The 16,584-nt window shown below is 46.7% G+C and overlaps 1 protein-coding gene across 1 annotated transcript in view; it reads right to left on the reverse strand.

The window, feature by feature from the left end:
* Positions 1–16,584, reverse strand: part of CACNA1A (calcium voltage-gated channel subunit alpha1 A) — a gene marked incomplete at its 3' end in the record, with an annotated part of 209,672 nt that overhangs the window by 157,965 nt on the left and 35,123 nt on the right. The window contains 2 exon segments of the mRNA XM_023763966.1: positions 11,176–11,315; positions 13,660–13,765. Of these exon segments, the coding sequence (XP_023619734.1) occupies positions 11,176–11,315; positions 13,660–13,765 (246 nt within the window).

Below are 16,584 nucleotides of genomic sequence, written 5' to 3' on the forward strand. Positions count from 1 at the left end.
AGCGCTACTTGCCCAGAGCACTGACTCGTTTGCTAGCTAATGCGACCTTTACCGGCTGCCTTCTGTTCCCTGTATTCGTCCTCTATTCACCAGTCTACATTTCCTGGGATCGCCCAACTATTGGCCCTCAAATCTTTGTCAAGGGTCAGTTTGGATTCTGGGTTGCAAACATCAGAATTTGTCTGGCTGTTTAGCATACAGGGGACTTTTAGGAAGCTCAGTTAATCCATAGGAGGCCAGAGGAGGTGGCTCAGAAAATGGGTAGGAGCAATGCAGCCATACTGACACCCGCAGCAGGCTGCCACAAAGCAATCCAGAACCATCCCTTCATCTTGGGGTCACTCACTCTGTTTTCAAATTCCTGGGTGGGGAAGCATGTGACTGTTGAGTGTCAATCACATGCCCTAACTGCCAAGGGGTGGGGGGCGGGAGACACTCACCCCACAACCTTCAACCTGAGATTAAGTTTGGGGTCCTGTAATCCAGCAGTATGACACACAAAGGCGGGAGTCTTTCCCAATTGGATGTTGGGTCCCCAACTAAGAAGAGCACGTGTTGTCTACAGTTAACTAACTGGTCTTTGGAAGTGGGCCTGGAAAAGTAGTAATAATTATTGTCATCATTATAATTATAGTTATTAGTCTTATAATAGCTAATATCAGTGAGCATGTATTCTGTGCCAGTTTCTAAGTGGTTTACAGATACTGACTCATGGAATCCTACCTTTTGAGGAGGTAGAATTATTGTTCCCATTCCAGAGATGAGGAAACTGAGCCCAAAGAAGCACCACATCCTTGCTCTCTCTTAAGACCTTGCATTGGTAAATACCATCCATTCATCTAACCCACCACATGGCAAATATTAACTTATTAAACTTTAAAACAACTCTACAGGAGAGGGAATGTTATTACCCCGTTTCCAGATGAGAAACTAAGATTCGGGGAGGTACAGTCCCTTACTCAAGGTTATAGAGCTTAGAAATGGTGGAGCTGGGTTTTGTATCTGTTCAAATTCCAAAGCCCACGGTCCTAAACTCCACGTGTGTATCCTGGCTGCCCTCTCGTCTAGAGCTGCCGACACTGGGTTGGCAGCTCAGCCTAAATGCAGGGCAAGCTGAGAGAGCCAGAGAGCTCATGCCCTGGGCTGCAGAGAAATGTTGCAACCTGAAGGCTCTACCTGAGTACCTGTTAACGTAGTTTCACACCTGGAAGCACAAAACACCAGACACGTCATTCCCAAGAACAGAGCACTCAGTCGTGTATCAATGTCCGCTGCCCTGGTGAATCATATCCTACCTCTGCAGGAGAGGGGAGCTCCACAGGTGAATTTCTTGTATATTCCCAGAGTACAACCATCCCAAATGTATTCTCTATGTTTCCTGAAGATCGGTCCAGATGTCTTGGTATGATAGAACCAGAATTTTATGTATGGAGAGGCACAAAGTACATGATGCCCATTTTCTTTGTGTTTCTAAACATGCCCGCCATCTCGCCCTTCTGAAAAAAATTTTTGTCAAGGAGGGGAAAAAGACCCGGGGAAGTCAAGCAATTCCCCAAATGGAACCACCCAACCCATCACAGATGGTAGAAACTACCAAATATTTCCTCCTTCGCTTTCTTTGCCAAACTTCCCAAATGGGGGAGCGTCAGGCTTACAAGTTCTTTCTTCTTAGACCTCCGCCACAAGATTCCATGCCTCCCAACTCCCTATGGACAACCCTCTTTCCTTCTGAATTACAAAGCCTCAAAGCCCCAGGGGGTTTCTTCTCTCTTCTGCGGCAACTGCAATAGACAGAGCCAAGAAGGCTTACCTCCCTCCCTAACTCCCTGTCCACCGCATCTCCTGTTTCCTTCCCTGGTCCTCTTCCACCCGCTGGTCCCCAAGTGTAGGTGCTTCCTTGACTCTGGGTTCCTGTCTGTCCCACCATCATGCCTATAGGGCTCAGTCTCTTTCCAACCTTAACCAACCTCTTTGTGGATGTCTCTCCAGTTAAGCTGTCACCATTTCTACATCTTCACCTCAACCCAATGAGGTAAGTATTAACATGAGCCTCATCCTATATAATAAAAGGCTAATATGCAAATTGACTGTGTTGAGCATCTGCCTCCTGGTGGTCAGTGTGCATTATAGCGACTGGTCATCATCCCCTGAGGGGTCCCGGACTGCGAGAGGGCGCAGGCCGGGCTGAAGGACCTCCCACCCCGGCCCCTCAGTGCATGAATGTTGTGCACCGGGCCTCTAGTTTAACATAAGAACTACGGAGACTAAATTATTTGCCCCCAAGTCACACATCTTTGGAGTGGCAGAGTCAGGATCTACACCCACATCTCCAAAGTAATGCTATGAGAGAGTTACGTTCTGGTTTTAAAGTTAGTGCACAAGGGAAAAAATGCATATAACTGAAAGATATCCTTGAAAACCCGTAAATCATCCATAAAGCATGGTATATGTTGTTTTGTGTATTTAAGCCTGGACAGTAATAGCCTGTATAATGTGTACAGTAATATGTGATATGAAAGCTTGAGAATAGCCCAGCTGGTGTGGCTCAGTGGTTGAGCATCAACCTATGAACCAGGAGGTCACGATTAGATTCTTGGTCAGGGCACATGCCCAGGTTGCGGGGGCGTGCAGGAGGCAGCCGACCAATGATTCTCTCTCATCACTGATGTTTCTATCTCTCTCTCCCTCTCCTTTCCTCTCTGAAATCAATAAAAAATAAAAGGTTGAGAATAGTATGCCACATGTGACAGAAACTGCTAATTGTCCCCATAGCCATTTCCCTCTCTCAGCTTACCTACAGGCAGAGCCAGCCTCCCATAAAAAGACAAAAATGCCGATACTCATGTTTCTGGTCTTCCCTGTAGCTAGAAATGGTCATGTGACCTATACGTAGCCAATAGGAAGCCTGTTGGGAACTTCTGGGAAATATTTTTCTCTCTAGATCAAAAGAGAAATACCTCCAATGCAAGTTTTCTCTTCCCACCACGGCTTTCCTGTAATGGATGAGGCTGTGAGAAGTGGAGATGTAGCAGCCATTTTGCAAACTTGAGGTGACAAAGCATGAAGTCAAAATCCAACACACTAAAGAAGGTGGAGTGGAAGATGGAAGGACATCACTAAACTACTCAACTAATTCTGGTCCACTGATTTGTGGAATTCTAAGTCAGAAGGCACAAACCTCTACTTAATGCTAAAGCCCCTTCTAGCTGCTTCATCTGTTACTTGCAGAGAAAAGCCTTCCCAACTCACCTAACTGAACTGGGTTCTATAAGGAACACATCTCATGCATTTTCCTTGGAAACCAGCTCATTAAATGGCGTGGCAGGTAGAAATGACCTCACAATCTACTGTAATTATCACACTCTTCCTTTTTCTTTTTGTCTGTGTACCAACTACATACCAATGATGTTATGGTAAGTCATATTTGCTGCACACTTTCCAGTGTTGGCTTTAAAAATGTCCTATCCATCTAAACTCCCCAGTGTAGTTCACAAAGACCTCCTCGTCTGATCCCTCTGGCCCACTCAATCTTATAATGATTCCATTTAACATTCCTGGAATACCAACACGAAGCAAGCGAAACGGCACCAACCACATTTCAGTGGCCAGAGCAGGGCTTTCGAGGCTGAGGTTTCCCTCCTGTCCCTGATGCCAGAGTTCTGTGCCCTGAAATTCTGTGGGTGGCCTTCCGATGTGCCTGTGAAGAGTGAAAACAAACCACCCTGCCCCGTGCCTCGTCAGTACAACCCCCTTCTCAAAAACAAACAAAAAACCCTCCACAAAACAAAGCAAACAGAACGCTGACTTCTAACATCAAAGCTTCCTAGGGCTGAAGGGGCTCTCGGGAGTAACGCATTTGAAGCTCGTGAGCCTCTGATGTTTCCAAAGAAGGTTTAACAAATAAGTGAATCACAGGCTTAGAAAACATGCTCCAGCGCCTGGTTAAATGGGCAACCTGCACAATCACACGCAGCGGGCCCGGGAACACCCCCCACCCCCACCCCCAGCTCAGACACTCCCTCCTCCACACAAACCTACAAATCTGTGCCACTTTATTAATGCCAATAGCTAACACAGCTGACTCCCAAAGTCAGCATTCAGAGCTGTAAGATAAGACACACCATAACTCCTGGATGGCATCACAACCCCAGGCAGGCATATTCTAACCACAGTACATGCAATGGTTAGGTCACAGGCCCAACAGCACCGTCTCATCTACACCGACTGACAGCCATGGATCCTCAGGCCGCTAGGGGTCTGTCGGCCTTGAGAAGCAGTTTATTTTATAGTAAACCTGCCCTCAATATTGGTAAGCCACAGGTACCACCGATTCATTCATTCAGTCACAAACATTTATCGAGCACAGTAGTGTGCCAGGCACTATTTTAGACATTGGGGAATATATGTAATCATGAGCGGAAGAGACCAAATCCCTGCCCTCATGGAGCTGACCTAGTGGAAGGAACAGGCAAAGAAATGAATAAGTGAAATAATCTAGTTTGTCAGAAGATGGTAATGCATGGGAAAAAAATCTAAATAGAAGGAAGAGAACAGAAAGTGTTGGGAGAGTGTTAAAATCGTAGGTAAGGGGCCAGGGAACATTGGAGTAAAGTTTTGAAGATAAGCAGGTATTTGGGAGAAGGGCATACCAGGCAGAGGGAACTGCAAGTGCAAAGGCCCTGAGGTGGAAACTCGCCTGAGGAGTTCATGGTATAGGGAGAAGCCCAGTGCAGCTTCAGCCTCGGAGTGAGCGAGGAGGAGGGTAGGGGGTGAAGAGGGCGGGAGGAGATGGGGGCAGATCGCGCAGGTCCTTGTGGGCCATGGTGAGGACTTTGGCTTCTGCACTGAGTGAGATGGGAACCACGGGAGAGATGTGAGCAGGAAAGTGATTTGATCTAATTTATGTGTTAAAAGGATCCTTCTGGCTGCTTGTGTTGATAACAGGCTATGGGGGTGGGGGGAGGGCAGAGGCAGAGAGACACATGAACAGAGGCTGCTTCAACAACCCAGCCGCGAGATGATGATGGAGTTGGGAGACGCAGTGAGATCCCGAGTGTATGTTAAAGACAGAACCTATAGAATTTGCAGAAAGATTGGTCATGGGGTGTGTGTGAGAGAGGAGGTGTCAGGATTTTTGGCCAGGGTCCCCTGAAGGCTGGAGCTGCCATCCAATGACATGGGAAGACAGGAAGAGAGAATATTAGGAAGATGCTCAGGGGTTCCATTTCGGACAATCTAGATTGTGAAATGCCAGTGAATTCCTCTCTAAGTGAGGACTCTGAGAGAACTCCAGGCTGTTAAGATTGGAAATGTTAAGATTGGAAAATGTTAGCATTAGAAGGTATTTAAACCATTGAGGTTGGATGAGATCATCAAGGGGCTCAATAAAGCCAGAGAAGTCAAGAAAAAGAGGAGTTTCCATTTTCCTAAGACTCCCCTCTCCCCTAAAGCTCAGCTTTAGCACTCTGCGATACAACCCCACTGAAAGTAAGGTTAGGCCCCGGTCCTCCCTGGACAGCTCTATCACACACACCATCTTCAGCGCCCGTAGCTCCTCCCTGCACAAAGCAAAGCACAGTGTCTCTCGCTTGGCAGCCTCTGCCTTGGCCCCAGGTACCCACTTGCTTCCTGCTCCACTGAGATTTCCTCTGCCCGCCAGGCAGCCACCTCCTGGCCCTGGTGAGAAAAGAGGGAGTCATTACCCTGCAAACTGTAGAGGCAGTGGCCACACGCCTCTCTGGAGGCCGGCTGGAGTTTGTCATAGCAATTCAAGAGGACAACACCTCCATCAGCCCCTAAACCTGTGGAGAGAGGAACAGCAAGGTCTTCTCCAGCCACACAAAAACATCACCTGGCCATCTGGCCCCTGCTAAGTACCCCCTCCCCCTCACCTCAGTTAGGGGGAGGGATGAAGCTCAGAGGGAGAAAGGAGGACACCTTCATACCATAAAGTGTGCTGAGTGCTGTCCATGGTGCTGAAACATCAAATCCACTACCAGTGGTCGGCAAACTCATTAGTCAACAGAGCCAAATATCAACAGTACGACTGAAATTTCTTTTGAGAGCCAAATTTTTTAAACTTAAACTATATAGGTAGGTACATTGTTATTAACTTAATTAGGGTACTCCTAAGGCTTGGGAAGAGCCACACTCAAGGGGCCAAAGAGCCGCATGTGGCTCGTGAGCCGCAGTTTGCCAACCACGGCACTAGGCTTTCCACCTATTGCTCCTTGGGTTTGTTTGGAAACCTCGGAGAGCAGATGCAAGACAAAGACTTGAGGGAGGTGATCCACAGAATTATAAGGAATGAACTGGAAGTTGATAAAGGTGCATGGGTGACTGAGTTTCACCATGAGCAACTGGGATTCTATCATGCAGAGGACCCTTTGAGAAGTTGTAGAACACACCTCTGAGTTTTCTACTGAGCAATGGGGAAGCCAGGGTATTTGTACATGGACTCCCTTGCTCTTTGGTTAAGGACTGTTCCTGGGGGTGTTCAACATCTGCCATGTGGTCTGAACAAGCACCCGCCATGCTGTGGAAGACCCTCCAACAGCAATGCACAAAGATGAGAGCGTTGGAAGTGCAAAGAGGTTAGCTTGCACGAGAACTACAAACCACAGCTGTGTGAGCTGGATGAATATGGAATGGAGTACCTGCAGCATCAACCATACGCCTCCAAAGGAATTTGTTTTAATTTCCCCTTCAGATCACCAACTTCCATTTATGGAGCATTCATAGCATTTGCCACATATACTGCCTCCTCTAATCCCTACACAGCCTAAGGAGGTGGACGCTATCATCATTCCCCTTTTTCCAGGAGAGAAAACCGAGACTCAGAGAGATTAGCTCACATGCTCAAGTTTACCACTGGCAGAGAGCCCTCTGACTCTGAAGCCCAGGTCTTAACCACTGCGCTCTGTCGATTCCCCCATTTCTGGAAGTCTCTTTCGCCCATGTTTTTTTCTGTTACAGTGGAATGTTTGACTATCTCTTAACAGTGCAAAGGTCCCCATCTCCTTAAACAGCTTAATGAATTTCCCAGGACACTCTGATGGTCAGAAGTATTACCACTTCCCAGCTTAGCAACCATCTGTTTTACCAAGCATGTATGCTGCTAAGCCCGAGAATACGAAAACAACTGTCTTCATCCCTACCCTGGCAATGTCCAGTCTCTTTTCTTAACTTGCACAATTGTATTTGACCCCTCAGATGTTTTCTATATTTGAGCATTACAGTAAAAGCTGTTATCTCAGAAGTACAGCCAAGCATCTGAAATATTCCTCTTACACATTTTCAGTTTGATTCAGTCCTTCAAATACAATGGAAGTCCACTTTAAAGGAATTTGATTAAATTACAGTTAGACTTTCTCTGAGGCCTTGAGCTATACAGAACAAACAAAAAAATCTATGGGTAAGATCTTTCCCACCAAACTTTACACAAGAAAAGGCAAAAACCTTGGTAATCCATGAAAAAAATGGGTGTTTTAATACTATGTTTACTCAGAAATGTGAGAAGACAATGAGTTAATCAGAAAGTGCTCATAAAAATCATCTTTGTCTCAATGTCAAATTAATACACTCGAGTCCCCTCCGCCCGGAACATGGAGTTCAGCGTTTACGACATTTCCCCACCAGTGACACTGAGCAGAAGGCCAGGTCTGCAGCGCTTTTAGTCTCATCTCCCTGTTCCTAGCTTATAACCCAACAGGAGACTAAGTAGCCCCTTGAAATTTGAAGTAATGAAATGTGAGCTCTGTGCCTGGATTTGAAGGAGATAAAACCACCAGGCAATAAGGAAGGGTGGTTGATTACTGAAGACATAAGAGCAACACAAGCAAGAGGAAAAAATGCAGGAAAAAGAAAGAAGGAAAGGAGAATAGAAGAAGAAAGGAATAGAAACCTACAACAGTAACTCTTTGTGGTTTTAAGACCAGGACCCCCTGAGAACTAATGAAAACTAAAACCCAGAAAAATTTGCATGCAATTTTAAAGGCTTCATGGATACCACTACGAGCTTCTATCCTCAGAATCTATTTGCCTCAGATGAATAATTTCTCCTCTAGAGGCTCATCAGTGTCATAAAATTAGAAAAAAAGACCACCTTGTTGTAATCAAGGAGCAGATACAAACATCCAACTGGCAAACTGCCCCATCGAATGGCCACCTTTCAACGTACTGATCACCTAGTGAGACTTGCTATATGCTCAACAGTATATGAGCTTCCTTGGTGTTTCAAGAACCATGCTATTAAAAAAAACAGGGTATATTTTTTAAATCATCACCCAAGGATAAGTTTCTTGATTTTTAAAGAGAGAGGAAAGGGGGGAAGAGAGAGAAAGCAAAACATCGATGTATGAGAGAAACATCGATCGGTTGCCTCCCATGTGCGCCCCAACCAGAGATCGAATCCACAACCTAGGTATGTGCCTTGACTGGGAATTGAACCCACAACCTTTTTGGTGTACAGGATGATGCTCCAACTAACTGAGCCACCCGGCCAGGGCAAAAAAACAGGGTATTTTAAGGCTCCTTCCTGCCAGCAAGGTCAAGCCAGCCCCTGCCAGCAAAAGCCAGCCCCCAGGGAGCATAAATTGGCACAACCACTTTGCAGAGCAATTTGGCAATATCTAGTGAAGCTGAGGATGTGTATGGTACACGACTCAGCAATTCCACTCCTGGGTATATGCCCTAGAGAAATCCACTCGCAAGAATGAGGAGACAGCTTGGTTCAAAATAGCCCAAAGCTGGAAACAACCCCAATGGATAAATACCTGGTAGAATGTTCATGCTGCAGAATACTAAGTATACTAAGATTTATCTTGTCAATCAGAGTAATCTCATGCTAAGTGCAAGAGGCAGGTTGTAGAAGAAAACATTTATAGAGAAATGTAGAGCATGCAAAACAGTACCATATGTATGTATGTCTTATATATTTATGTAATAAAACTGTAAATGCATAAATGGAAATAAGCAAAATTCAGGAAACTGCCTTTAGATGGGAAAGAGAAAGGAATGGGGCCCAAAAAAGGAGCACAGGGACTTAAACTGTACTAGAAAGGTTCATTTTGATGGTAGGCTGCTCCATCTCCACCTCCTCTAGTCTCCCTCCATCACTCTGCTCCAGCCACCCTGGCCTCCACTGTTCATCAAACACAGACCAGCCTCAGGGCCTTTGCACCTACTGTTTCCTTTGCCTGGCACTCTCCTCCTTCAGCTGTCCTCATGGCTCATTCACTCACCTCCTTCAGATATTCATTAAAATATCACCCTCCCAACGAAATCTTTCCTGGCTTCTAGCTCTCCTGCCCATAATACATCCCACTCCTTCTCCAATTTATTATATCTCTATAGCCTTCACCAGCATCTACACACTAGATATCTCATTCATTCATTCATTTTGTCTTTCTTCACCACTAGAGTATCAGTTCCACAAGAGGAGAGACATTTGTCTATCTTGTTCACTGCTGTGTCTCAGAGCCTGGCGCATAGTAGGTGCACACTAAATATTCACTGAATGAATATTTGCATACACAGATATTTGTTCTATTGTCCTCTACTTTCTTTTGAATGTCTGATTATTTTTATTATACATTTTTAACAACAATAACAAAGTCAGCCATGGGGCCATTTCACAGATGAGTTTTCTAGCAAGTGAAGAGGAAAGTGCCCACTGCCATGACATGTCCCTGGAACCTGCTACGGTCTCAAGCCACAGGACTTGGGTACAGCCAACAGCGTCCCTTAGGAAACCCCACCTGCGAGAGCTATCCCTGAGTCCTCAAAACAGACTCCTCACCTCTGACCGCCTCTACTGAAACAGCCCCATATGACACAGCTCCTACCGTGAGAAGCAACATTGCTTTGAGCAACATATGTTCTCAAAACGTGAATAGCGAGAGCCTAGCCAACACAGTATGAGTGCTAAGACCCATGGCATCTGCCAAGAGAGACAGGACCTAGAGCAGCAACAGAGCCTAGAAGAGAAATAGGAACCCACGGAGGACTGTGACCCCACAGAGGAGAACTATAAGGAAGGCCTCCCAACAAAGAGGGTCTTGGAAGAGAAGAGCCAGGCTTAGCTTGAGGGAGGGGCTTGGGTGGGCAGAGGAGGCAGAATCAACACAAAATGGCAATGTCCTTACTGGGATCTGATAAAGGGCTTTGAGGTCTGGGACAGAGGGTGGCTGGCCCTTCACCAAATCTATTTGCCTTCTGCCTTCCTCTCTATGCACGGTCTCAAATTTCCCAGCTTCCCTTGTAGTGATGGCATATGACTAGAGTATGTGCCAGGTCCCAGCTGAGCTCATAAACCTCCCAAGTATCACCTTCCATGCTCATTTCTCTTCTGTGGTTTGATGCAGATAAGCACAGAGTTCTTGGAAGGTGTGGGTTAACATGAGGAGCCATTATTAGGCCCGGGCTCCTCAACCACTGTTCGGAGGAGAGAAGCCCGCCAATGAGGAACAGCTATTTTGAACTTAAAATGATAGAGAAATAAACTTTGGTTGTGTTTGTCATTACCTAGTTTTGGATTTTTTGTTATAGAGGGTCCTTGATGGAAAGTGTATACACATCCACCTTTCAACTATAGTTCCTCATATACAGATCTGAAGACTTCCCAAAGGCAGTGACTGCACCTTATCTAGACAGGTCCTCTCCAGAGTCCTACCACTACCTCTTGCACCCCAAAGTCCTCGACAAACATTAACCAATTTAAATTAGGGGCAAGACATCTCCAAGCAAAGCAAAAGGACCATGCATGCACAAGAGTTAAAAACATGACTTCTGCGATCACATAACCTCAGCTTCAAATCCCAGTTCCATCACTTACTAGCTGGGTGCTCTCAGACAAGTTCCCCTCTGTGCTTCCGACTCCTCAGTGGTCACAAGGGGATATTAATATTTCCTAATTCATTGGGTTGTTGTGAGGATTAAATGAGAGGACGCACATAAAGCACTTTGGAAGCAGTTGACTCTAATAAGCTATTATTCTAATTGTAACAGAAAGCATCCGCTGTAATATGTAGCCGAGATTTGGAGGTGGGGTGAAGGAAGGCAGAAGAACATGGAGGCTCAGCCTCCTCGAGCCTAGCCTGGACCACACCAGCTGCTACAGTTCCAAAGTCCTTGGAATTCAAGATAACGCTAAGGAACAGCGCACACTCCGCTTACCCCGTTAGCACCACCACGAAGTCCATCACGTTCCAACCATTCCTCAAGTAAGAGCCTTTGTGGAAGGCAAACCCAAGGGCGATGATTTTAATGCCAGCCTCGAAACAAAAAATTCCAATGAAGTACGGTTCTGTGTCATCCTGGAAGGGAGAAAGGGTAAGGTCAGGTCTTTGCTAGGCAGAGAGTGGCACGATCAGGGAGCCAGCCCACCTGGAGATCTGTCCCCACCTCCCCTCACCTCTTGCAACACTCCAGGCTCCCGGCCCCAACCGCATCCTTCCTAGAGTTCTCTGGCCCGAAGGCTTTTGCAAGAGAAACAGACACAGGGGAAGGCACCCTCCCTCTTTCCTTTTGGTCAACTTCACACACCACTTGGCCAAGGAGAACTGTTTGGACCTGCGCTGTCTAATACAGCAGCCACTGGTTACATTAGCTGCTTACATTTAAATAAATTTAAATGAATTTGAATGAAATAAAATGGAAGGTTCAGTTTCGCAGTCACACTAGCTACCTACCGTTCCAGTGGTTTCCAGATTAGAAAGTGCAGATGGAGAACGTTTCCATCACCACAGAAAACTCTACCAGAAAAGCGCTGGCTTAGCCTATTGACTTGTCACACACATCACTCAAGGTCTTTGAGGCTGGACCCCGTGCACCGACCTCACCCCCAAATCTGACATTTCTGATGGCTCTCAGCTGGTATGCACCAGCACAGATGTTCAGGTTGCTAAAATACTGGAATAATACTTCTGCGCTCACTGGCAAATGGCCAGTACCTCTGCCCCCCCTTCTTCCCCAACCTCTAGCTGGACCTCCCGCCAGCTCTAGTTTCCAGCTGATGGTCTATAGTTGAAATGAAGCTATAAGCTCCACTCTGTCAGAGTCCCTACACGGACATTTCCCCATCTGTTATGATAACGTTTCTCAAGCTTCTTTTTTTTGTATATCAGTTTGCCATGGCACTACTATTTGTTTACTATTCTCTCAACTGACGCTCTTCACTTAGCAAAAACAAAAAAGGTCTTGAAATTGTAATTTTGCTAGACTGGTTCTATCTTTTTGGAATACACATTATAATGCATAACTGTTACAATTTCAAAGTCTTGAGACCATCAATACTGTATGAATTAGGAACCATTAGGATTCTTACAACCCCCTCTCTACCCTGGAGCTAATACAACTGCTTCTAAAAGTGACAGAAAGGAGAGAAGGCTCCTCCATTGTATTGTCAGGATGCCAGGAGGGGAGCAGGGAGCTGGGGGGTGGGGGTGGGGGTGGGTCAAGAAGGATCTTAATGCTAGTTTTCAGCTCTGCCGAGTTTGAATGAGGACTCTGAATGTCCTCCGGAGCTGACATCCATGTATAGGCAACACAGGGGATGGAGAAACAGCTAAATGACATCATAAATAAGCCACCGGGCAAAAATCAGAATGTGGGGCACTCCTTAGGGCATCTGGACTGGTTTCTGCAATAAGGCAATGACAGGAGAGAACGTATTACTCTAAATTAAAAGTCTTAAGTGACCTAACAAAATCTAGACCATGCTTGGATCTTGGTTCAAACAAATCAATTGTGAAATGCCATTTCTGAGACAATCACAGAAATGTGATTACTGACTGGGTCTTAGATGACCCCAAGGAACCACTGTTACTTGTGTTGGGCGTGAATATAAAGCTGTGGTGATGCAAGAAACACCCGTCTTTTTAGCAATGCAAACTTAGGTATACACCACAAACTGACATGTTGTCTGGGATTTGCCTTAAGAAATGTTGGTCGCCCTGGCCGGTTTGGCTCAATGGATAGAGTGTCGGCCTGTGGACTCAAGGGTCCCGGGTTCGATTCCGGTCAAGGGCATGTACCTTGGTTGCAGGCACATCCCCAGTGGGGAGTGTGCAGGAGGCAGCTGATTGATGTTTCTCTCTCATCGATGTTTCTAACTCTCTATCCCTCTCCCTTCCTCTCTTTAAAAAATCAATAAAATTTATTTTTAAAAAAAAAGAAAGAAAAAGAAATGTTGGTCGAGACAAACCACGAAAATAAAAAAAGAACAGAAAATACACATGAAGCAACATCTTGAAAACTGTTGAATCTGGATGATGGGTTCATGGGGTGTGTGTACGTGTGTGTGTGTGTGTGTGTGTGTGTGCGCGCGTGTGTGTGTGTTCATTTTATTGTTCTCTGTATTTTGGTGTATGGACCAAATTTTTCACAAGAATTTGCGTTTGAATGTGACATTTCATGAACAATGTGACCACTCTCACCCGACCCCACCTGGTTGACACCAGGTCTTGTCGGTGGCAAGGGTGGGCGGTGGACAGTGAAGGCATCTCTCGTCCCAGATGATTGGTGTTCGTGATATTTATGCTTCCCCAGGCAGGGGGGGCGGGCGGTCCACAATCCAGCTCTTGGCTCCAAGACCCAGAGCGGCCTCTGCTCCCACCACCCATCAGTTTGCCACAAAAGCAGAGGAGAGACATCACTCACCAGCCGTTCAGACATGGGGGTCTTGTCATCGTCAGGTAGGTGTTGCTCCAGGGCGAGGACGATGCAGTTTGCTATGATGGTGGCTAAAATCATATATTCAAAGGGAGTATCAGAGAATTAAGGAAAAGCTTTCCAGCTGTTTAGGTTCACAGCAAAACTGAGCAGAAGGTACAGAGATTTCCCACAACCCCCTGCTCCCCCACATGCACAGCCTCTCCCACGATCATATTCCCCTCTCCCCCCGCAAAGTGGCACATTTGTTACAACTGATGAACCTACACTGACATATCATAGTAACCCAAAGTCCACAGTTGATGCTAGCGTTCACTGTTGGTGCTGAACAGTTCATGGGTTTGGACATGTATCCACCATTATAGTCTCATACAGAGTAATTCCTCTGCCCTAAAAACCAGGCAGATGACTTTTTAAGGAAAATGTGAATATTCTTCTTCCATCTCACCACTAACATTTATTGGACAAATATGAAATTCAGCACCTACTATGTGCTAGGCCCTATTATGGGCACTGGGGACACTGGAGAGTAAGACAGAGAAGTGAGGAGAAGCAAGTAAGTGACATTATACAGTACGTTAGAAGATGGTGAATGCTACAAAAAGAAAAAGCAAGAAAGGCCAAATTCTGGGTTGCAATTTAAAATACGGTGATCAGCGCTGGCTAGTGTTTCTCAGTGGTTAGAGCATAGGTCCTTGGACCAAAAGGTCTCGGGTTTGATTCCCAGTCAAGGACACATACCTGGGTTGCAGGTTCGATTCCCAGCCCGTGGAAACGTGTGCAGGAGGCAACCAACCCATGTGTCTCTCTCACATGGATGTTGCTCTCCCTCCCTCCCTTCTACACATTCTTTCTCTCTAAAAAAAGTGGAAAAAATATCCTCAGATGAGGATTAACAATTAACAAAAAAAAAATAAAATACGGTGGTCAGATATGACACCAAAAGCTTGAGCAACGAAAGAAAAAAATCGATAAATTGGACTTTATAGAAATTTAAAGCTTTGTGCATCACAGGGCATTATCAGGAAAGTGAAAAGGTAACCAACAGCTGAAAGTGAAAAGCATCCAGTCTCCCTCCAGGCCAACTCCTCCCTGTATCCTGGGAACTCTCCTGTGGTTAACAAGATCCCCAGAGAGACCCACTGGGTGGAGTTGACTTGGGGAAGGTCTGTCCTGTTCAGTTCATATTGGGGCTTGATCGGGTGGTGAGTGAGAATGTCCCCTGTCCCCCTGCCGGACCTGCAGAAGCACCCCTGGTCCAGCAGCCTTGCTACACGGACCTGGCAGACCCTGAGAAGAAGGTTTAGGTTTGGAGAAAGGGGCGTTAGGGGGAGAAAGCATAAGGTATTGCTTACTCTGGAGTTGAGTTGCCCAACCTCAACACTACTGACATCGGGGCCGGATCATTCTCTAGGGTGGGGGTGTCCTGGGCACTGGATGTTGAGCAGCATCCCTGGCTTCCCACTGGTTGCCAGTAGCACCCTCTCCTCCCCAGTTATAAAAAGCTTACAACAACTAAAAGTGATCTCCAGACACTGCCAAGTGTCACCGGGGAACACTGAAATCCACTATTGTGCAAAAGGATCAAAGAGCGGGTCCTGGTGAACTTGGCCATGCTTAGCCGTGGTCCTCCTCCCAGCTTTCTCCCTCGGAAACTTAACTGCTTTTAGTCTCCTCTTTGGCTCTAGAGTCAGGCTCAGCATTTTGGAAGCTCCACAAAACCAAGGGGTCTTACAGGCTGGAGGAGTTGGGGCATAAACCCACTTTCCAGGTGGGAAAACTGAGTCTGCAACAGACAACCTGGGAGTAAACGTCTACATAAGTCAGGAAAGCCAGGCTTTCTTTGTCACCAGCTCCAGCCTTTGCCTCCAGCCGAAAACAGCTGAGTTGCACTCCATGCACACTCTGAAAAGCAAATCTGAGACTCAGGGCAATTTGGGGAGCCAACAAAAGCCAGCCTTGCCGACGATCGTCTCTGATTGGCTTCCTGCCTCCGAGCTGACAGTCATTAGGAGCACAGAGAACAAAGCTGGGCTCTGTTGCACAAATACTCCATTCTGCCTCACCCTGCAGCCCGGAAAATAAGAGACAATATTTGTACACAGAGAAGCAACGCCAGGCCCTTGCCTGGCCTCCCCTTACCGAGGCTTCTGAAATCATGATTTGAATCTGATGATTTTGCTTCCCTTCCCTGACAACCAGCTCCCTGCTTACTTCTGCATTAAGCTTCCTTCTCACTCCTCTGGCCCCCTGGCCTCCTGCCCCCAAACAGCTGGGATGTGCCTTCCTTTGCATCAGATTCAAGCTGAGGTTCCAGGAAGCGTCCCAGAAGGCCGGCAGCAAGCAGCACTTTGATGGGCTGCATTATCAGGGCTTCAGGTGCACAGTATTGCCTGGCTTTCAGACCCAGAGCTTGCTGGGTACAGTGATGAAGCCTTAGTCAGCACGCCCGGCAAATGGAACGAGGTTGCCTCTTCCTCCCTTATTTCTGGTTTTTTTAGTTCTTGACAGACACAGCCACACTGGCTATCAAATGTCATCTCCCTCTCCCTCCATGCACCCATGCATCCTGCCAATGCCCCATCAGGGACGCTGCACCATCGACCTCAGATCCTTGCGGTCCAAGGACCAGCAGCATCGGCAGCTCCCACTGAGATGCAGAGCCTCAGACCCCAGGCCGACCCGCTGAGTCAGTAGCTGCATTTTAGCAAGAGCTCCGGGGGATCTGTGTGCACACTGAAGTTTGGCAAGAGCTGCCTTGCATCTATTTCAGGGCCAGGAGGAGCCCAGGTAATTGTGGCTTTGAGTCATCCCAAAAGAAGTGGTGGGGGCTTTTCTTTCTCCCCCAAGCTTTCTCCTCCATGTCCTGACCCCAGGAGAATTCCGCACTCCTCATCTTCTGCTACCACTCAG

The sequence above is a fragment of the Myotis lucifugus genome, unplaced genomic scaffold (genome assembly GCF_000147115.1).
Source record: "Myotis lucifugus unplaced genomic scaffold, Myoluc2.0 scaffold_310, whole genome shotgun sequence".
NCBI classification, from domain to species: Eukaryota; Metazoa; Chordata; class Mammalia; order Chiroptera; family Vespertilionidae; genus Myotis; species Myotis lucifugus.